The sequence below is a fragment of the Schistocerca piceifrons genome, chromosome 3 (genome assembly GCF_021461385.2).
Source record: "Schistocerca piceifrons isolate TAMUIC-IGC-003096 chromosome 3, iqSchPice1.1, whole genome shotgun sequence".
NCBI classification, from domain to species: Eukaryota; Metazoa; Arthropoda; class Insecta; order Orthoptera; family Acrididae; genus Schistocerca; species Schistocerca piceifrons.
The window spans coordinates 412638522-412661430 of NC_060140.1; the positions used below are offsets into that span (position 1 = coordinate 412638522).

At 40.6% G+C, this 22909-nt stretch overlaps 1 protein-coding gene across 3 annotated transcripts in view; it reads right to left on the reverse strand.

Moving 5' to 3' along the window:
• Nucleotides 1-22367, reverse strand: part of LOC124789639 — a 96615-nt gene extending 74248 nt beyond the window's left edge. For all 3 annotated transcript variants that reach the window (XM_047257067.1, XM_047257068.1, XM_047257069.1), the window contains exons 1-2: nucleotides 21815-22367; nucleotides 14442-15375 (exon numbers count right to left, since the gene is read on the reverse strand). In XM_047257067.1, the coding sequence (XP_047113023.1) occupies nucleotides 14442-15375; nucleotides 21815-22204 (1324 nt within the window). In that variant the 5' untranslated portion in view covers nucleotides 22205-22367. The remainder of the gene's footprint in view (nucleotides 1-14441; nucleotides 15376-21814) is intronic.
• Between the last annotated feature and the right edge of the window lie 542 nt (nucleotides 22368-22909).

Below are 22909 nucleotides of genomic sequence, written 5' to 3' on the forward strand. Positions count from 1 at the left end.
ACAACAAACACAGCTGACGGCTGCTATTCAGGCATTGTCGACATCGCTTACTCATTGTCTGTCTTCCTCTTCTCCGCCTCCATTCCCTCCTTACGATGAGGCCGCTGAAGACTGGGAGGATTATGAGAAGTGTTTGCGGCAACACTTCTTGGCTTTCGGTGTTGTCGATGCTCCTATGTGTAAGTCGTTATTTCTATCTTGGATTTCCCCATGGATCTATCAGCTGCTATCTCAGTTAGCCCCTCTGCGAGAACCTGCCTCTCTGTCCTTCCAAGAAATGTGTGACTTATTGTCTATTACCAAAAAAACACCCATGTCATTGCCGCCTGCGTGACATTCTACCGGTGTCGTAAACAGCCCCATCAATCTTACCAGGCTTGGGAGGCGGAACTACACAGTCTGAGTAGGAAATGTCAGTTTGTCACGGACACTCATCATGAGTCTTATGCTGATTCAATGGTGAGGGATGCTATTCTACGCCTTGCTCCTGATAAAGAAGTTCGGCAACGTGCCCTACAACTGCCAAACCCATCGTTGTCGGAAGTTCTAAGCATCGCTCAATCTTTGAAGTGTCTCACGCTGCTGGCGCGCAAATAGACACGTGGTGTGATATAGGCACTGTACGGTCAACTTTCGATACGGACAATTTGCCTGTTTCACAGGAGAACAAAGATGTGGTGGCAGTTCACTCGCGTAAACAACGTCGCATTGGGCCGCAATGCTTGCAGCGAAAACCGCAACCACAGAAGCAGGTTCGTTCCGCACTTCCTTCTTGTCCACGTTGTTTCGTACAGCATGATAGGGCCGTGTGTCCAAAACGTTGGGCCACGTGTAATTCATGTAGGAAAAAAGGCCACATTGCTTCTGTGTGTCAGTCCCCTAAAGTTCCTGTCGATGAGGACGAGGCATCGGACATGGATGTTAACTGTGTGCTTTCTCAAACAAATAAGTTGTTTGTTACTGTTCGTGTTCTGGATAAAGACATTCGCATGCAAGTGGACACTGGCTCTGCAGTAACTCTCATTAATTCTCGCACGTATTTGGAGTTGGGCTCCCCTCCCTTGTCTCCAGTTACACGAAATCTGAGAACTTATAATAAACAGAAAATTCCTATCATTGGCCAGTTTGATGCTTTCACTGCCTGTTGTTAGGCCCCTCACGTTTTATGTGGTGGATCATGCGGGCACTGAAAACCTGTTCGGTTATGATGCTTTCCAGTTGTTTGGGTTCTCCATTGATGATGAGGTGCACCTCATATCTGAGGATATTCCATATCAACAGCTGGATGGATTGTGTTCTGAATTTTCGTCTGTGTTCTCTGCTGGTCTGGGTCATGCCAAGGATTTTGAAGCCCACATTACTCTTAAACCTACAGCTCGCCCTAAGTTTTTCCGGGCACGCCCTATTCCGGTGGCGTTGCGTGCACCTGTCAAGGCTGAGATAGACAGGTTAACAGCTTCAGGGATTCTCCTTCCTGTTACCTCCAGCGAATGGGCATCGCCAATCGTGGTGGTTTCTAAACCAAACGGGAGTCTGCAATTGTGTGGCGATTTTAAAGCCACTGTCAACGCTCAGAGCCTCATTGACACTTATCCTCTTCCCCGTCCTGAGGAGTTATTTACCAAGCTCACTGGGGGCCAATTCTTTTCCAAACTTGACTTATCGGAGGCGTACCATCAGTTGCCATTGGATGCTTCTTCCAAGGAATTTCTCGTCATCAACACTCCTTGTGGGTTGTATCAGTACCAGCGATTGCCATTTGGTGTCGCTAGTGTGCCGGCCATTTTTCAGCAGTTTTTGGAACAGCTCACGGCTTCCGTTCCCGGCTGCATCAACTATCTGGATGACATCGTTGTCACGGGGGCCTCCACTGAGGAGCACCTTTGTAATTTGCGTTCACTGTTTTGGGTTTTGCATTCGGCTGGGTTGAGGTGCAATCTGGACAAGTCACAGTTCTTCCAACCCTCCATTGTGTATCTTGGTTTCCACTTGTCCCGTGAGGGTATACGTCCTCTACGTCAGCACGTTGCGGCCATTAACGCTCTACCCCGGCCGTCTACGGTCAAAGACCTTCAGGCATTTCTAGGCAAGATTGCTTATTATCACAAATTCATTCCATCCGTGGCGGCGGTAGCTCATCCTCTGCATCAGCTGTTATGCAAAACATCCCTTTCTGTTGGTCCGACGAGTGTGAGCAGGCTTTTGTCCGCCTGAAGGCTCATTTGCAGTCGGCGCCTTGTCTTGCCACATTCCGCCCAGGTCAGCACTTGGTTGTGGCGACTGATGCGTCACAGTGTGGCCTAGGGGCTGGTCTCACCCATCGGTATGAGGATGGGTCGGAATGACCCATCGCCTATGCTTACAAGACCCACAACGATGCGCAACGGCATTACTCTCAAATCTAAAAGGAGGCACTCGCTATCATTTATGCTCTAAAAAAGTTCAGCATTTTTTTGTATGGTTCTAAGTTTCACCTCATCACTGACCACAAACCACTGGTCTCTCTGTTCAGCCCATCGCTGTCACTTCTGGATAGGGCAGCTCACCACCTGCAACGTTGGGCCTTATACTTGTCTCGTTTTCACGTTGAGATTCACTATCGCCCCACGGCCCAGCACGCCAACGCTGACGCATTGTCGCGTTTGCCGATGGGCCCCAACCCAGTTTTCGATCGTGATGAACCACTCTGTTTCCACATTGATGAGGAAGAACGTCGTGCGGTCGAGGGTTTTCCACTTACAGGTTCGCAGGTCGCATTGGCTACTGCGCGGGAACCGGTCCTGCGTCAGGTGATCAGTTTTGTTCAACGGGGTTGGCCGGACAGGACCAAGGGCTAGGCATCGGATTCCCTTCGCAACTACCATGCCTTGCTCCTTTGTCTGTCTGTTCGTGATGGTGTTGTTCTTCTGGCCACGGATGGTGCATCTCCATGGGTCGTGGTGTCAGCCTCTCTTCGCAAAGATGTTCTCAAACTGTTGCATGAAGGCCATTGGGGTATTTCTCGGACTAAGTCCCTGGCCCGCAGGCACGTTTATTGGCTCGGTATTGATTCGGACATCGTCCACATGGTTGCTGCGTGTGGCCACTGTGCTCAACAACTGGCTGCACCTCATACAATGCCCTCTCTGTGGCCTGATCCGGCGCAGCCATGGGAACGGGTGCACGTTGACTTTGCCGGCCCCTTCCTTGGTACTTATTGGCTACTGTTGATTGACGCCTTCTCGAAGTTTCCGTTTGTTGTTCGATGTCTGTCACCCACCACTGTGGTGACAACGCTGGCTTTGTCCAAAATCTTTGCGCTAGAAGGTCTTCCATCCACGATCGTCACGGACAATGGCCCTCAGTTCTCTTCACAGGCCTTCTGTGATTTTTGTACTGGACACGGGATTCATCATGTTACAGCACAATCGAATGGGGAGGTCAGGCGCCTTGTCTGCACTTTCAAAAGCCAGATGAAAAAATTCCTTAGTGATTTTTCCACAGATGACGCTCTGCAGCAATTTCCGAGTTCTTATCGCTTCACGCCTCTGGGTGATTGCAGCCCTGCTGAACTCTTGCATGGCCACCAACCGCGCACTCTACTGCACCTGCTTCACCCTGTCAGGCCTTGTGCTGTGTCCCCTAGTGCGGGAAAATACTCGGCGGGCGCCGACATGTGGGCACGAGGGTATGGATCTCGCCTTAAATGGATTCCAGGGGTGGTCAAGGCTCTTCGCGGCCGCCAGCTTTGTGAAATACGTACGGACGACGGCATGGTTGTTTGCCATTATGACCAGATGCGCCCACAAGTGGTGGCCACGCCAGTGGCACTGCCCCTTCCTTCGCCTCCACCAGCCCAAGAAGCCAGTCCTGTCACTGCTGCCGATCTACCGTCCGTGTTAATGCAGCCGACGTCGCTACTGCTTCCGCGTACGCCGGAACTGGCCCCAGTCGCGACGCTGCCTTCTCCGGGACCCATCTCGCTGGAGCACGCCCCCAGGTCCACGACACCTATGGATGCTGCTCCGGAGTTTTCACCCATCATCTCTCGTGTCTCTCCACGGGATCTTATCGGGGCCTCACAAGAGGCCATGGATGTCTGCGCACTGTCCATGTCTCCAAGGAAGTGAGTGTTTTTTTTTTTCAAGGGGGGAAAAGTGTTGTGACAGTGCCACGACATTTAACAGTGCCGCCACGACAGTATGTGCAAACAGTGATAGAGCCGCTCCGCAACTCGGCTGAGCGCGGGAGCGCCACCTAGCTACGAATGGTGCCGGCCGCATGTCACGGCTCGGCAGTCGAATAAGAGATACTGAGTTGTTATCATGTAACCAGCTATTGTTTCTAAGTGAGTGTGTTTGAATATCCACGCAATTATTGGTGATTAAAGGTTATAACAACATGCACATTCAAAATTTATAGGAAAACACAATGGCTGACACCACAGTCCCTGCAACTTCATGTCACCCAGTATCCATAAACAGGCAGCATACAGGTCAGTGCTACATAGGGCAACAAAAATACCACTGAACCAAGAAAACATGCAACATGAAATAAACGCTGTGAAAAAAATTGCAGTTGCCAATGGTTATAATGTTTCCATGGTTGACACAATCCTAGACAAAGTGAAGAAAGACCCAGGTGCAAACTGCACCACAGGATAAAAAAAGAGAAACAAATGTATAACTAGTATCCCATGCATAGGCAATGTATCACACAAGATTGCAAATATTTTCAAAAATCACAAAGTAAAAATTCGGTTTCCTTCATCTAATAAACTACAACAAAAACTAATACATAATATAAAGTGTAGTAATGATCCATATTCAGACACTGTAATATACAAGGTAACATGCCAGGAATGTTCCATGTTCTACCTAGGACAAACAGACCGAAATTTCAACACCAGGTACACAGAGCACATTAAAGCGTACACACACAACAAACACACTACGTCAGCAATAGCAACACACATAATACAGGACACCCATTTTGAAAAATAGAGTAAAATGTCAAAGTACTCCACTGACTAAATAAAGGACATAACATGGATTTGTTAGAAGAACTGGAGATATATTCACATTACAGAAAATTTGAAGATAAAATATTGGACAAAAACTTGAAAGTGAATCAGTGAATTTCTTCAGGTGTTTCAATAGTATACTTAAATAAAAATAGTGAAAGATAGAAATAAGCACAATTGTAAAATTGATATAAGTAATTTATGAGCCAAATTGTTAAGATAAATAACCTCTGTACAAAAGCATATCATAATCTATGAAAGACCTGAAATGTTATCTATGTGGACTACTTGTAGGAAGATCTTTGTAACTATTTGTTTCTATAAGCTATTTTTGATGTTTGAGTGTACAACAAGCTGTGTGTGATATTTAGTGTGTGTGAGACTCTGCACAAATGGACCATTAAAAAACTGTATGTGCAAATTCTCCTAAATTTCGCCACTAACTTCACCAATAGAATCGATAACCAACTAAAAAAAAATCGCGCGTTTCTTATATATTGCAGTAAAAGTCAATGAAATGAAGCAGACTCTCACACATTGACAAAATCAATAGAAATAGCTTAATACACACAAAAAAAAAAAAACACTTGAAAATGGGAATCATTTTCTGAAATGCATCGTGCAAAAAGTAAATTAAGAAAAAAAACACTGGTAGCAGAAGATTTATTTATAAACAAACAATTGTTTTCACAGTCACAGGCTTTCAAAAACCATTTATAATGGATCAAATCAAAATCCGAGACCAGTTGTACCAAGGGACCAAACAGAAATGCAGGAGAAAGAGGAACTGAATAACAATGCGGACCCACCTAACTTAGAGGAGGTGAGAACTGCAACGAGGAAATTAAAGAACAACATGTCGGAAGGAACAGATGGCATCCCAGCAGAATTTTTCAAGCAAGGAGGCTCTGAATTGGTAAGGAACATCCCGAAACTGGTTAATTTAGTATGAGAAGAAGAGGAAAATACTCAAACATGGAAAGAGGAAATTGCACGCCCTATATATAAGAAAGGAGACGAGACGGAATGCAGTGACTATAGTGCAATCACACTGCATAATCTAGGATGTAACATCCTTTCTAACATAATGTACAAATGACTCCTTCCAACAATACAGAGGGAAACAGGGCCACACCAGTGTGGATTCATCCCTGGTAAGTCAACTACTGACCACATATTTACCCTAAGGCAATTTTGAAACAAAAAAAATCAAAGGAATATGGGGTCAGAACATATAATCTATTTATTGATTTTAAAGCAGTGTACAATAGTGTACACAGAGAGCAGCTATATCAAACTGTAGGTGAAGTGAGTATTCCAGAAAAACTGAAAAGGATACTAAGATGACAATGACACGAATGCAAGGTAGCCTACAAACTGGATGAATGTTGTCCAATACTCTGGGAATTAAAAATGGATTACGGCAGGGTGATGCACTGGCATGCCTCCTATTCAGTGCAGTGATGCAGAAGGTGATGAGAGAAGCGAATATCTTCAATAGAGGAACAATTTTTTATAAATCTGTGTAGATGCTGTCCTATGCGGATGACATCAATGTAATAGCAAGACCTCTGATGGCAATGGAAGAGACATTCACCACACTTGAACGGGCCAGCAGGACTATAGAACTAAATACCAACAAGCAGAAAACAAAATATGTAGCTGCTGGGAAAGTGCGCAGGGATAACACGCCAGCCAAAATGATGATGGGTAGTTATACCTTTGAAAGAGTCAATCATTTCAAGTATGTGGGTTTGATTGTAACCAATCCAAATGATACCTCCTATGAAACAAAGCAGAGACTAATTGCAGCCAATGAAGCTTATTTCACCTTAAAAAGCTTTATGTTCAAGGCTCCTGACTAGAATCCCAAAACTATCTATAAAACATTGATCAGAGAATGACTTTGGCTCCTGCACCATCAATGACATCATCTCTACCAGTTCTGGCTGAGCCCATCTATTGCTTGCCAACAAACTACTGGGCCATTACCATCCAGCTGAGCCTGTTGATGCCCTGGGAATGTCCCATCTGACTTTCTCCGATCATTGTACCAGTTCAGCCAGCCCGGCCCCCTCCGAGTCCCTGCCACGCCTATCCGCCTCCCCTGTTCCACATACATTTCCCAGCACTCCTCTATCGTCTAACTGATCATTATCAATGTTCCCCACCTCTGTGCCAGTCCTTCAGCCTTGTGAGTGCATCTGCAGCTCATTATACTTTCCACTCAGTTCTGTGCTTATGGTCCCATGACCCAACTATTGGATTTCCCATAAGCAGCTTCCTACCACCTGACAGCCTTGTTAGACCACATCATGTCATTCCTCTGGTGACCACCATTGGTTGAGCCAATCTCTCATTAGCTGCTAACACACAATGTCCCAGAGGCACTGTCATCCCACTGGTGGCTGCCATAGGTCAAGCCATGCTTCCTCTGGTTGCCGATACCTGACGTCCCAGAGGCACTATCATCCCACTGGCAGCTGGCGTTGATCAAGCCACACTCCCATCAGTCACTGATTACTGACGTTGACACTGTTGTCTTCAAGGCTACATCCTCATTACCCATCTCACTGGAATGTCTTCTGCCATCCCCTTGGTAGCCACCATTGGGTGAGCCCTGTTCCCATTGACCACCAATGCCTGACATTACGCAGGCACTGCCATCCTTGAGTTCACATCGGGCCCTCATCAGGCTGCTTCCCATGGCCCCACATCACCTTCCTTGTGCTTCTGGCCTTGTTCCTGCAGATAGTGCACATTAACTGGGTGCTTACATCTTACGTCTCATGTCCATGCAATGATTTCAGGGGGAGGGCTTCGTGTGACGCAGACTATCAACAGCCGGTCTCGGGCCAGCACTGCCGATATTCAACAAGCTACCATTTAACAAAGTACGCAATTGGAAATTCCTATCACTTCAAAAGAAACTTAAAATTAGCTGAGCTTTGAACAAACTATCTTAATATTTTGATTGAGAGACAGAGAAGTTTTGCTACATGGCAAGTAGCCATGTTTGTTATAAAGCAGTATGACAAGTAAAATAGGACTCTGTTATTACATATGCAAAAAGTATTTTATTTAAATATACTATTGTAATCAATTAAATGTTAGGCCATTAATATCAGATAATAAGCAGCCATGTGATAAAATTGAGGAGGTAGCAGCTGTTTCCAAGATAGCAGCTTTCTTATTAATTTACTCGATTGACTTTATATGACATAAATATGAAGAACATGAAGCAGCACAGTGATATAATTGTTAGTGCAGTATATTTCTATGATGTCTTTATCTTATCGTAATGCACCTTGACTCATTCCACATTCCTGAAGGCTCTCCTTGATGAGATCAACGGAACGAGATGAATGAGTGAACAAATGAATGAACAGGTGAATAAATGAATAAAATACTTTCTGAAAGTCTTCCCATGCACCATTTCCTAATGAAACACGGAAAGGGGGAAATGGTTATGGTACCAAAAGTACCCTCTACCACACAACATTATATGATGATGTCTTTAGTGTCCATCACAACATTAGGTTACATTTGGAGTATAGACATAGTACATGTATATTCATAGACAAAAAGAGGAAAGAAAAACCTCATGGCACAACTTTACTAAAAGAAGGGATAGGTTGATATACACCCTTAGGCATCACAGTAAATTAATTTGGTAGTAGAGAGAGAGAGAGAGAGAGAGAGAGAGAGAGAGAGAGAGAGAGTTTTTAGGATGAGGTGATAAAAATGTACAAGGAGACAAAGGTGTGAATACAGCCACTAAGGGGAGTTCCAGTGGATCTAGGTTGCAGTAGTTACACAGAGATGAAGAGACCTCTACACGAGAGCTACATCAAACCAGTCTTCGAACTGAAGATCAAAGCAACAACAGAACGAAGTTTACACAATTCACAGCCTGATGATGTATGTTACTTCTTCCTTAAGTCAGCTGACAATTGTGATAACAGGAAGGCAATTTGGCTTCAAAGCTAAAATAAACAGATAACCAAATCACGAACTAGCAGACTCCATCTGACAAAACAAATGCTGACTATGGGACAATGACCAAGAAACAGGAAGAAGAGTGCCTGAAATGGATAACGTTACAGAGATGAGAAGATTAAAAGAAATCAAGCAAGAGTAAAATACACTCTTGCCATTCAATTGAAGAGAGGTATAAAGCAGCTCTCCACACTGGTCCATCCTGTGCAAGTCTCTTCATCTCTATATAACTACAACAATTTCCATCCATTTGGAACACGACTGTTGTATTCGAGCCTTGGTCTCTTTCTCACTCTCACTCCCTCACTCTAAAATTTTAAAAAAGAAGTATAGGAAAACAATAAGAGAAGCCAAAGCAAGAGCAATTGCCACCACCATAACGAACTCAAAAAACAAGGCAAAGGCAGCATGGAATGCAATCAGTGCTGAAAGAAAGGAAAAAGATGGGTCAAACAAAGAAGAAGGTATTAGGTCAATTAAAATAGACAACACAGTGGTCACAGATGGTATGGAAATAGCAAACATACTGAATAATAACTATATCAGTGTAGTAGAAAACTTAAAATTGGAAAGAAATAATCAAAAACAGAAGGGCATTAAGGTACCAAAAAGATCATACAGTACTATGTTCTAAGACCAGTCACAGAAGACGAATTGCGGAAAACCATACAGAAACTGAAGTCCAAGAAATCAGCTGGTGATGATGAAATATCAAATCATGTAATAAAGCTGGTAAGTGAGGAGATAACAACACCACTGCTGAACATAGCAAACTGTTCTTTCAGAGATGCAATTTTTCCAGAAGAACTGAAGATAACGAAGGTAGTGCCAGTGTACAAGAAAGGGTATAAGGATGATCCCAACAACTACAGACCAGTTCCACTGATATCAGGTTTCTCAAAAATCCTAGAAATGCTTATGTATACCAGATTAGTTAACTATTTGAACAAACATAACATTCTCATACCCTCACAACATGGCTTCAGAAAGGGTAAATCTACAGAATCAGCAATTGCCAGTCTAACAGAATACATTTTACAGTCCTTAGATGAGAAAAAGGTTGTCTCTGCAATGTTTCTGGATATTTCAAAGGCATTTGACACCATTGACCATGAAATGCTGATACAAAAATTAAGCAACTATGGCATTCAAGGGCAACCAGTTGAATGGATAAAATCATACCTGTGCAACCGCAAGCAGTATGTATAATTAGGAAACTCATACCAATCTGAAACCAAACCCATCAAATATGGAGTGCCACAGGGTTCGGTAATGGGGCCATTGTTATTTAATGTGTTTGTTAATGATATAGGTGTTGAGGAGGAAGAAAAGAAAATATTGTTTGCTGATGACATGACAATACTAAATAGTGACCAAAATACGGAACAGCTTGAGAGAAGAGCATACATATCTGCAAATGTCACAGCTCAATGGCTGTTGGAAAATGAACTGGTTATAAATCGAAAAAAGACTATGTATGCAGCGTTTAAAACCAAGGAAAAGGCTCTAGATATGGATTTAGAGGTTGATGGAACGAGGCTGGAAGAAGTAGAATCTGCTAGATTCTTAGGTATTCTTGTGGATAATGAACTGAAATGGAAAAAAATATCAATAATATCTGTAAGAAACTGAGCTCTGTCATATTCTTAATGATGTAGCTATCACAGTATTCAGACAAAAGCCTTCTGTGTACAGTGCATCATGGACTTTTCGAACCATACTTACAGTATGGAGTGACTGTGTGGGGAAACTCAAACAAACAAGAGACAAAACGAGTGTTCATATAAAAAAAAGCAATTAGGACCATTTAAAGAAGAAAGACCTCTGAAACGTGCAGAAACTGTTTCAAGAATTTGGGTATCTTAACTTTTTCATCGTTGTATATATACAAAACAATAATGTACATCACAAAAGGTAGTGAGGAATGGATTACAAATGCTAGTGTACACACCCACAATACAAGAAGGAAGAATGAATTTCAGAGCATACCCCACAGACTGGCAATGCTAGAAAAAGGACCCCAGTACTCTGGTATCAGACTACTAAGAAGTCTGCCTAAAAACCGGCAAGATAGTGTACTTCACAATGACTTTTCAAGGAAACTTAAAGACTATCTCATTGAAAAAGAGTTTTACAGTGTTGCAGAATACTTATGCCATTAAATTTGTATATATTGTTATTCATTATCAATGATGTAAAAATGTAAGCTAAAGGTGTAGAAAAATAAGTGATAATGAATGTTAATACTTTGACATGTCCTATATTACACGTACATTTACTGTAAACAATGTAATCTTACAGGATCAAATAAAATTCAATTCAATTCAAATTCAATTCCCTTCCATTACTGAATGAGTCCTTGGTGCCTAAGGATATTTGCTATCAACTGATCTCTTCCTCTACTCAAGTTGTGCCATGAAATTCTTTTTCTCCCAATTGGGTTCAGTAACTCCTCATTAGATCTACAATCCAGCCATTTTGTCTGAACTGTTTATTGTCCACATTTCTCTCCTGTACAAGGCTGCACTCCAGACAAATACTTTCAGAAAAGACTTCCCGAAATTTACATTTATATTCAATGTTAACAAATTTCTCCTTCAGTAATGCTTTTCTTGTTGTTGTCAGTCTGCATTTTATAACAATTTTTTTTATTCACATGTCTATTAATTATGCACACAACAGTTTGCATTATGTGTTTCTTGTGTGGTCAAGTTCATTTCCACTATCTATGAGTGTTCATCTCTGAGCACTGAATATCTTCCTGTCCACTAAGACATCTAAGCAATCAGCAATACAGGTAACTGCAGCTAAAAGTTTCGTTTGTAATTATGTACTGACAACTTTCTTTTCTTAACTAGATAGCTGTATATCAGTATAATTATTACAATACACTGTTATATCTTGTTTATTGTCTTTATTTCCCCATTCAGTTATTAATATTGTCTGTTGTGTTGTATATTTAATATGTTATGTACAAGGTGTGGAGAAAAGTTATCAGATAGACAACACTGGGCAATGGTGTGTTTTTCTACTTGAGTAAATCAAAGTGTTCATTCCTTCCAGATGCTAAGTCTGAGTTTCAGCTCCGCACAGCCATCTAGTTATTTTTGAGTGCACCATCAGCGAAGTTGTGTTTTTGTTATGTGGAACAGTAGACTTTAGAGCAGTGCTGTGCCATCAAGTTTTGTCATAACTTGGGGAACCCACAAGTGTGAACTTCAAAAGTTGAAACAGGTCAATGGGGAACACTTCTTATCAAGAGCACTAGTTTTTTGGCAGCACAAATCATTTTTGGAAGGCTGAGAATGCTTTTAAGATGAACCTCACTCTGGGAGGCCTTCATCTTCGAAAAATGTCAACAAATGTGTCCATGTTTTTGTGAGATCAAACTGATATTAAAAATCTCACACCTGAGCACAAGAAAAATCGAAGAAACATGTGTTGATCTGCTTAAGAGGAATGTCAGTGACCATGAATGGTTCAGTCGTGTATCACAGGTGATGAATTCTGGATTTTGGAGTACAGTCTTGAGAGAAAGTGGCAAAGTGAGGAGTGGCCCACTGAGACATCTCCTTGACTGACACAAGCTTGAAAGAACAAATCAAAGATAAAACATTGCTGATTTGGTTTTTTATCAGTAGGGGTACTGTACATAGAGAATTTGATCCTCCAGGACAAATTGTCAATCAAATGTTTTACAAAGATGTCCTTGAAAGGCTCAGGAAGATGGTGAATCAAGTGAGACTGGACACTGGAGGCAGGTGGATGCTGCATCAGGACAATGCCTTATGTCACATAGCCACTTCCATCACAGAATTTTTGGACCTCAAAAGGCATTCCTGTTCTGTTGTTCTACAGCCTTCCGCACGCCCCCCCCCCTCCACCCCCCTCCCCCTCCCGTGTCTCCCTCTATTCACCTAGTATGAGGCCTTGTGACTTTTTTCTTTCCCCAAAATTGAAAAATGTCTTAAAAGGACATCATTTTCAGATTCTGGAGGTCATTCAGAAGAACATGACTGACTTGTTAAAGACCCTACCAATTGAAGCTTTCCAGCATTGTTACCAAGACTGGAACAATGACTCTGCTGGTGTATAGCAACTGATGTGAACTACTTTCAAGGTGACAACATTATTGTTTGAAAAAATTAAAAAACTTTAGGAGATTAAAAAATCAGTCTCATTACTTTTTTCACACACCTCATATTTATCATTTGTGTATGCAAATTTGTTTACTTGTTATGTGTATATACTTGATGAAACCCATATGATGTACATGATCAATGGTTTATTTGTAAATGCTAATAATACATCTGTAATCTGTGACAAAAAAGACAGGGAGCTTCACTGGAGCAGGTACTAAGTAGACAACGGAAATAATCAAACTCTTCAAAAGAAGTAATCCTGGTGGCTACAAATGTTTCTACCACCTTATTTAAACCTTCCTTTATATTTACAACCAGTCTATAACTCAAAGATATAAGCGCATATCAAATAAGAATCGAAATTAAATCTGGTGGCTGTGGTAGTGGATGAAAACGTATAGTGATGGGGATGTCTGGAATAGCATTGTGACGCCACAATTAGTGTGACATTAACGCTCAAGTCAGACCACCACGTGTGAGTAAGAGGTACAAGTCTATTGGAAATTGCATAGTCATCAAATTTCTCATGAAAGAAAGCACCAAATCAGTGGAAATTTTTAGGAGACTCCATGCACAGTTTGGGAAAGAAGCACTTTCAAAGACACCCAAGTGTATGAATGGCATGAAACTTATGTGGCAGGAAGGGTAACTGTGGAAAATGTAGCCTATCAAAGAAGACCATGGACAAGCATCATGGCAGACATCATCATGATGCATAGGGTCTTACTGCAGATCAGCCCATAAATGATTTCAAAATAATTTCAGTGAAAGGAATAAGCTATGGAAATCCTAAAGCCATCTTCACTGAAGAACTCAACTACTACTGTGATTCTTTTGTGTGACAATGCACAGTCACACTTTGCTGCTTTAACAAGGGAAAAATGTGAGGAAATACAGTGAGCAATTCTGGAACACCCTCCTTGCTGCACTGACTATGAAACTTCCAATTTTAATCTATTCTAAGTTCTTGAGTAAATGCCATTTCCTCTGAGATACTCTCTCAGATGTTTCACTAGACAATTTGCATTAAAATTTTGTGCTGGTATTGTTTCATTAAAATTTCTGAAAAATCAGACCTTACAGTCTCAAATTCTAATCTGTGCACAGTGCTTTTCTTAGTTCTCCTGTATATCTCCAAAGTAAAATATATTCTCATCATTTCATGCCACAACTTAATAATAAATATTACTGAGACTTCCTAAGTTAGTCTTTCATAGACAACTAATACATTGGGATCTTTTATTTTTTGCCCTCATCCACATGCAAAGACTTTTCATTTGAAATAATAAGTAACTTACCCAAAGTTGTCAGAAGGGATACAGCAAAAAGCAGGCAACCAGCATAGCTCCAAATCCTGCCACCACCACCTCCTTCTCCATAGCCCTCTTTCACTGCTGCTAGCATACGATTTTCATATGATTTGAAGGAAGCACTAATAGTTTCCTGCCAAGCAGGATCCAATGGCTGGTCAGTGCCAGCCATTGCTTTGACTGTATGTTTTGCTCCCACCAAGTGCTGTAGCTCTGTAGATAGCTGTCTTTCATAGCAACTACGTGCTGCAATCAGGTCCAGTGCCTGTTGCTCTTCATGCGGACCTTCAGTACTGTGGAATGCAGCTGCCCCTAACAATGCCCATATCACTAATAATATTCCCAAACCACACTGGGAGAATGCCCACCGACCCACCAGTCTAATGATGAAACAACACTGGCAAAACTCCCATTCACTCTCATCAGCAGTACAACCACAGATTGGTAGAAACCTTAAGCGGTACTGTGGTGAAGGGGATACCTGGACTTCAACAGAACGAGTACTTGTGTAGTGTCCACTTTTCAAACTTGCATTGTCAGTGCTGTATGCCTCTACTTCAAGCTGTGCGTCACCCTCTTCATCTTTTGCCAAGTCTTCTACTGAACTTCTGACCATGATATGTTTTTCTGTTTTTGTGTGATGTGTTATCTGTGGCTTGTCTCCATATTCAGTCATTGTGCTACCAGGTTCAGTTACCATTTCATCATGCAGATCTGCTCTCATGTGTTGTTCTTTTACGAATGGTGGTTCTGCTTCTTCTCTTTCACATTTTTGAGGTACCACAGTTTCTTTTTGAAAAATGTGGCATTTAGAAGTTCTTTCTTCTTGTAGGGTGTAGTCATCATCTTTAGGATATATCTGCCGATGTCTCTTATCACTTGTACTCCTGGTGTTGCATTTTGCAAACCTACTGGCATTCACCTAAAAGTGATAAAAACAAAAACATGTTTGTCAGTGAGAATGGTGATTATTGGTAAAGATACAAAATATGTAATATATATTGAGTCTTAATTGCCAATAAAACAGGTATTCACTAGAGTATAAAGAGTCACAATTTAATGCTAAAAATATTCTAAGGACATGTGAATATACAGGGCATAGATGATAACTGCTTACAATGTATCATGTAGGTGTAAGTCAAGATGAGAGGGACAATTTGATACAATACCACTTGTCCATCAAGCCAGCAAACAACCTCAAGAGTCACCTAAGTTACAGCACAAGTGCAGAGTGCAAAATTTTTAATATCCTCCTGCTATCTTATGCCACCGGTTTTTGATTAACATAAACCTTTCTTGTAATGGTAACAAAAGGAAAAGGCTTTTGAACATGCTATGCAAGAGCTAATTACTTAAACTCAGAGGAGACACTGCAAAAAGCCAAGATCACCAATAAAGCATTTATTTTAACAACTGGTTTTGCTAAAAGTACATTGTCATCTTTGGATCTGCAATGGATAGAACCAAGATGACAGGGTTATAGGTTTACAAGTCAAGTATAACAATGTACAAAATTAATTTTCCACACACTTGGAAAAGTAACACACTTTATGCTCTACAAATTTACATAATCTCCTCTATCTATGCTGCATATTGTATCACATCACAGATACACAAGTGAACATCATGAAAATAACTGGATACTGGCATGCCAAATTGAAAATGAACAGTATGTACAAACAAAAGAATAATGTCCTGAACACAAGTGCTCATGCTCACACAACATCTGGCTACAGTCTGAGATGCAGGGTAATACAGTTATTCCATAAGCCCACCAGGCAGCACTGTGGTAGTACAATTTGGAAGCATTGTGTGTAAAGCCCAGGCATGAATATCTAATACCAAGTAACTGTTAACATGCTAACTGCAAAAAAGAGCTTTCAAAAAACCATATTTATGTACAAAGCATATTCTGAATCAGAAACCATAGTAATCATGCAACAAACAAATTTTTATAAAAAGTTTTAGGGAAATCTTGAGAGACTCCATTATATAATAAGTAAAACTGGTTTATATAATAAGTTTATGACATATACAGTAAGTAATCAACCCAAACATTTTTCAAATTCTTCAACATACATTTATAAGCACACTCTAAATCGTCAAATTTGTGTTTAGAACGACAATCTCAGAAACTAAATCTACTAACTATTCAGATTCCATGTGAAGAAATGACAGTATATACTCTTATTATATCTTATATAGTACACGACTATCAGTAGAGTATAATGTCTAGATACATGACAGTGTGTCGCCCAATGTCTAGGTGAATCTATATTAATAAATTGGAGTCTTTTAAGATCCTTCTAAAACTTTTTATAAAATTTTGTTATTTTAAGACCACTGTTGTTTCTGATTTGGATTATGCTTTGTATATAAAATAATTGTTTTTTGAAAGCTTTTTTTTTCAATTAGTATATTAACAATTACTTGGTATTGTATATTCATACCTGGGCTTTACACACAATGATTCCAAACTGTACTACCACAGTGCCACCTGTGGGCTTATGTAATAGTTGCTGCTTTTGTTCTGCATCTGAGGCTGTAGTCAGCTGCTGTGTGAGCACGGGCACTCTTTATTCAGTGCAGTAGCCTTATGTTTGTACATATTGTTTATTTTAAATATGATATGCTAATATTCAATAGTTTTCATTTGTTGACATGCGTATTAATGATGTGGCATGATACATAGCACAGACAGAGGAGACTATGTGAATATGTAGAGCATAAGATATGTTATTGGTCCAAGTGTATAGACAATTAATTTTGTACATTGCTATACTTGATTTGTAGACCTATTTCACTGTCAGCTTGGTTATGTCCATTGCAGATCCAAAGATGGTAACATAGTCTTACTGAAACCGGTTATCAAAATAAATGCTTTTCTCGAGATCTTGGCTTTTGAAGTTTTTCTTGTGAGTTTATTACACTGCAGATGGCCCAAATTCCGGCACAATGTCAGGAATATATAACTAATTACTTTCCAAATTCTATCTAAACTCAACTGTTACAAGCACAGTAGCTTTATAACAAGAGGGCCAGAGAACAAGATGATTTAATTGTTAATTTTACTGTTAAAATTCACAAAACTGCAAGGTAAAATTTATACAAATGTTAATTTTACAGTTTGAAAATGCCTGATTAACCCGGTGGCATAAGAAAGTGAGAGGACAGTACAGTATCTCGCAAAGTGTGCTTGTTCTGTAGCACAAGAGGCTTTTGCAAGTCAATTTGACCTGGTTTCATGGCTTGAAAGATCACAATTGTCCTATATCAAATTGTTTGTCTTGACGTCCCCTACAATACTATGGTATGTTGAAAACAGTTATTATTTGCACTCTGTACATTACACATGCTTTTAGAAGGGGAACAGCAAAATCACTGAATACAGACCTGAAAATGCACACAGTCCAAAACATTTTGTGCTGTGCAAGCAAATTGGGTTATGAATAAGAGCTGTTTCTCCTGTGTACAGATTTAATTCCTATTCCTTTCCAGAAGTGTGATTTTATATGTATAAAAGTATTTTCTAATCATCATGTGGACTCTACAGAAGAAAGTTATATGAGGACCATGTTGATCTCAGAAATTTAGGCAACTTCCAACTCTGATTAGCTCTAAAAATAACTTTTGAGATATCTGTATTACATCTTCTGCTCCAACATTACAGGGAAAAACTCTTGCAAAAGGTATGGTCAGAACTTCAAAAGCATAGGTGATACTGAGTGATACAGAGACTGGTACTCAGTGGCTAAACAGCAATGGCATTATGGCAATGAATGGCATTATAGATCTGTATATGGACTAGTAGGATGGAACATTGTTTGCTGTTCAGGCCATGGCAAGCTTGTCAGCATATCTCAATACCTACTACCCTACATTGCAGACACACCATTCTCTGGTCTCCTGATACTGAATAATTGGCTACTCTCAGATTGGCAGTACTGTTACAGATTAATGGGTTTCATACGGTCATGAGTTTTATGGAGTCATCAGAGATAGGAATAAAGTGCAACAAGGTAGCATCCTGACCTGAGAAGCCCCAGGTTAATCAGGTTTGAGAGTATGTACTGAAGTGCCTTTGGAAAGAGCAGAGGTTATCAGACCTGTATGTCCGGATCACAAAGAGGTCATCAATGAATCTGAACAAGACAAGGGACAGTAAGTACAAAAGAGCATATGGTGCCTTTTGTAAACATGTTTCCATGGATCACTATGTCTCCTCATCTGCCATTAATTGGTTACAAGGTCTTTGAAAGATTGCGCTCCCACACTATCACTATAATCTGGCCATCTCAGCATTGCAGTGTTGCCAGCCACTGCCAGAGAATTGCAATTAGGACTCGGAAGGGCCACAATATTTGATTATACTATAACGAACAGGTTACAAGAAATAAACTTATGATATAAACTTTCTGTCCATGTGACCTGCTTAGGATGACAGATATTCAAAGTTCTCTCCCTGTTAGTCTATTGCCAAATCAACATGCACCTCCACTGCTTCAGTGTTCTTCAATGATGGGTCAAAATTTCCTATGATGTGAAACAGTGGATGAGTAATTTTCATAGACGATGGGTGAGTGGTACACATCAAATATTCTCCACCAAGTCAACAGATGCAGGCAAAGTTCTATGATGCCAACTGCATAAATTCGCTGAAATGCATTGACATAAAATGATATCAGGAAAATCTGCTTAGTAATAAACATACCGAGAGAGAGAGAGAGAGAGAGAGAGAGAGAGAGAAGGAAAAAGAAAGCACCACTATCACTGACCTTTCTTGTCAGTGACACTTAAAATTTTAGCCAGGCTTGCAGGTGTGCATGGAAAGCCTGATGATTAAAGCAACTGTGCATGATAAACAAGATATGTGGGTTTCAATCTCACTCTGATACAAATTTTAATTTCTCATCACATTACATTAGAGATGGATACATAGGATGTGGAAAGAAGACAATAATATACACTTTATATAAGTGCAATTTAATGACATAACATTGTGAAACATGATTGTATTTCATGTTATTATTAATTATACTACAACCCAAATATATATATATTTTTAAGACTTTCTGCAAAGAGCTCTTCAAGGGAGTTGCCTATTAGAAAGTTCTTTGAGCCTTAAGGTCCCACACATGGCCCACACTTTATAGTTCTTCAGCAGGTTCATGAAGGACCAGTATCTGACTCCTTTCCATATTGATATTAAGCCCTTGAAGCCTTTGTAGGGGTTGTTTTTCATTCTAGTATTATATTCATGCTTTGGATGATCTTTAACGGATACTTTCTAGTATTTCAGGAATCAACTGTCAGCATACCAAGTTCTTCAAAGAGATATCGGCAGGATTCTTTTAGCACATACTGAATTCTGAAAATATTACGCCTGTAATACAAGTCATTTCCAACCCCCCTACCCTTTTCCCCATTGGAAAAAAGAAAAAATATATATACAGGCAGCACCTGTACTGGCTGAGTTATACAGGTACAACTCAAGGCTTAGGAGTTTCTAAACAGAGCATACTTAGCTGTAGAGAGAAAAATTCATTCTATAAACTAGCTATTTCTCTACACTACTGTTTCTTCCATGCACGTCAGTCTCACAAAGTATGTAGGAAGTTAATAAAGTAGGGAAGAGCCACGGACATCATTAACGGTGTGAGGGGTATCATGAATCATGCCTTGAGGGTTCCTTCAGTAAAAGTGTTGCCCTTATAAGGCAAGACTCCGGGTTTAGTTTCTGGTCCAGCACACAATCTTAATCTAGCAGGAACTTGCACCCACTTATGTTTCATTGTTTAGGTTGACTATTTTTTGAGTTTTTAAGTTTAATGAGTAGTTCTGTATTTTATGCTATGTTCTGAATCTTATCAACATTTAATGATGATCCATTTCCCTTGAACTTGCTATTGATGTCTTCAAATATTTCATTAGCTGTCGTTTTATCGAGAGAACTGGTATTTTTTTATGCCTTTACTAGTCTGCAAAAAATTACAAAATTTTTACATTCTCTGACAGTTAAATTGAAAGGTCATTTATATATATCAGAACGTGTATCAGCCCAAAATAAAATCCTGCAGTACAACATGTTTTGCTGTTCCAAGTGCCTATTGCTATGTGATCCAATCTGGAACTGATACACGTTGCTTTCAGTCATGCATATAAGATAAAAACCACGAACCTGTATCTACTATTCCATAATGTTTAAACTTTTGCACGAGGATATCCAAGTTCACGTAATCGAAAGCCTTAGTCAAGTCATAACAGTTTCCAATGGTAATAATTTCTGGGTTATTGATTCTAGTATACCATCTGTCAAAATAAATACAGCCTGTTTAGTGGTGAATAAAGATTCTTCATTCAGTCTCAGGAACAATTCTTTGCTTATGTGAAGGTTATAGTGTTCTGCTCACCAGTGACAAAATCTAATTTAACAAAAAGCAAAATTTAAGCCTTTAAAAAAGTGTAAACAATAAAAAAAAACATACAACACAAAAAAGAATAATTCTACAAAAGGAAAGTATATATGGCACAGAATACATACAGAAAACAGTAAGGAACAACATTAATTTAGATAAATAATGACACGACTATGATTTTTTTATATATCAGTTGTCACTTTTTTTACATTAAAGCAGCTGATAGTGATATGGTCCATACATGATACTGAGGCATAAAAGATGGATGACAGACATTTCTCTGAAGGCCAAAGTCAGAGACTTGAAGAAGACAGTGCTTATTCAAACTATCAAGTAATGAAATGTGGTAAGGAAGAGCAAACACAAGTGGAATGACAAGATTTTGTATTCAGTATACGATGTAGAAAGCAAACATGAAGCTAAATGGTGCCAGCAGAACAAAAATAATTTAAGGAAGGGTGTTCAGGTCTATGTAGTTGTGCTGCATGTTGAAAATGATGATAATATGTGTGATGTTTGATTGCGTGTGTTTGAGGATGGAGGTAGAGAGAAAATGCAAGAAAGTAGTGGGGGGAGGAGGGGGGGGGGGTGGAAAGTTTCACTTATCATGTCAATGAAATTCAAATTCACTCAAAGGTTTCTTTGCAAGCAGTAAATTTTCCAGGTGAGAAGACGTCAAGGTGTAGGAGAAAGTATCAGAAGTAGAAGGAAAAGAATTATGTTAATGTGGAAAGTGCCTTAAACAAATGATACTACAGCCTTAGAAAAGAAAAAAGTCGCAAAATAACATCACTTACATATTAGCTAAATAAATCAGCAAAGCTGCACATCAGACGACGGACAAAATATTTTGATACTGTTGGCAATACACATTTTTTGAAAAGCATATAAACTTCATATGAAACACGAAATAGAAGAGAAATGCGAAAAACGCGCAACAAATACCTTGACGAAGAACTGGTCATCATTGTGAGTAGTGTCAACTGTAATTATATTCCGATCTTCGACATGTATGACGTTTCCACTAGAGGGCGCACTGTAGTAGTTATCTTTAACTGCGACGATCCTAGAATTGGCGCTGTTTCTCGCTCGGATGGCCCAGTGGTCTGACTGCTTTCCGTACGGGTAGAAGTCGCAATCGTTGAGCAGCGGCAACTTTGCCCTGTTGATAGGAGGACTCGACTTGTGCCTGATGTGTCGCCTGAAGGCGGACTGTTTGGTCCTGGGCGCGTGAGGACTAGTTGGGGCGGAAGAACAACTGAGGTCCGACCTGTCTGCCGCCCCGTGCAACGGGGGCATAAGGGGTTGCGGCACGACCGAATACGCGTGATTCATGTCGGCCGCGCTTATTTTTAACTCGCACTTTGCATGTGATCGATATGAAACCGTACGCTTTTGCGGGGCGGAACGGCGTTCCGCGCGCTATGTCGCGGCGCGCCGCCGGCAGTCAGCTGTTCGGCACATTTTACCGTCGACTGCAGTAGCGCAGTTATTCGCGTTCAGCTGGCCGCGGTTGGTCCTGTCAGACAGCGACGGTGCGAAGCCATAATGAAGCAGGATGCGCCCCGACCCCCTCCGACGCCTCCCCTAAGCTGTCAGAGCATTTCGCGTGCCGCTCGCGACGCTTCGTTCCCCCATTTCGCGCCCTCGCGCCGCCGTATTAATAAATCGATAGGGCGGTAAGCGGCCCCAGGGCGCAGCTACTCCGTGCGCAGGGGAACACTGATTCGTCCGTCAGGTCCAATGTCACGCAATTCGAGGTCCGAGGCGGGACACTTCGCACGTGTGGCGCATTGTGCTCGGTAGAGATGTCGGCAACACGGAATTTAACACTGAGAAATGACTTCGTACACATGTAAAAAATAGCTGTCTTTATGTTCCAAGGTAAACTTGTACGAGCAAAATCACAGTTTAATCTTAGTTTAACTGAACAACCACAAAATAAAATTATACGTGTAAAGAATAGTTGTCTTTAAGTTAGCAAGGTAAACTTGTATCAGCAAAATCAGTTTAGTCTTAGTATAACTGAACATTGAACAA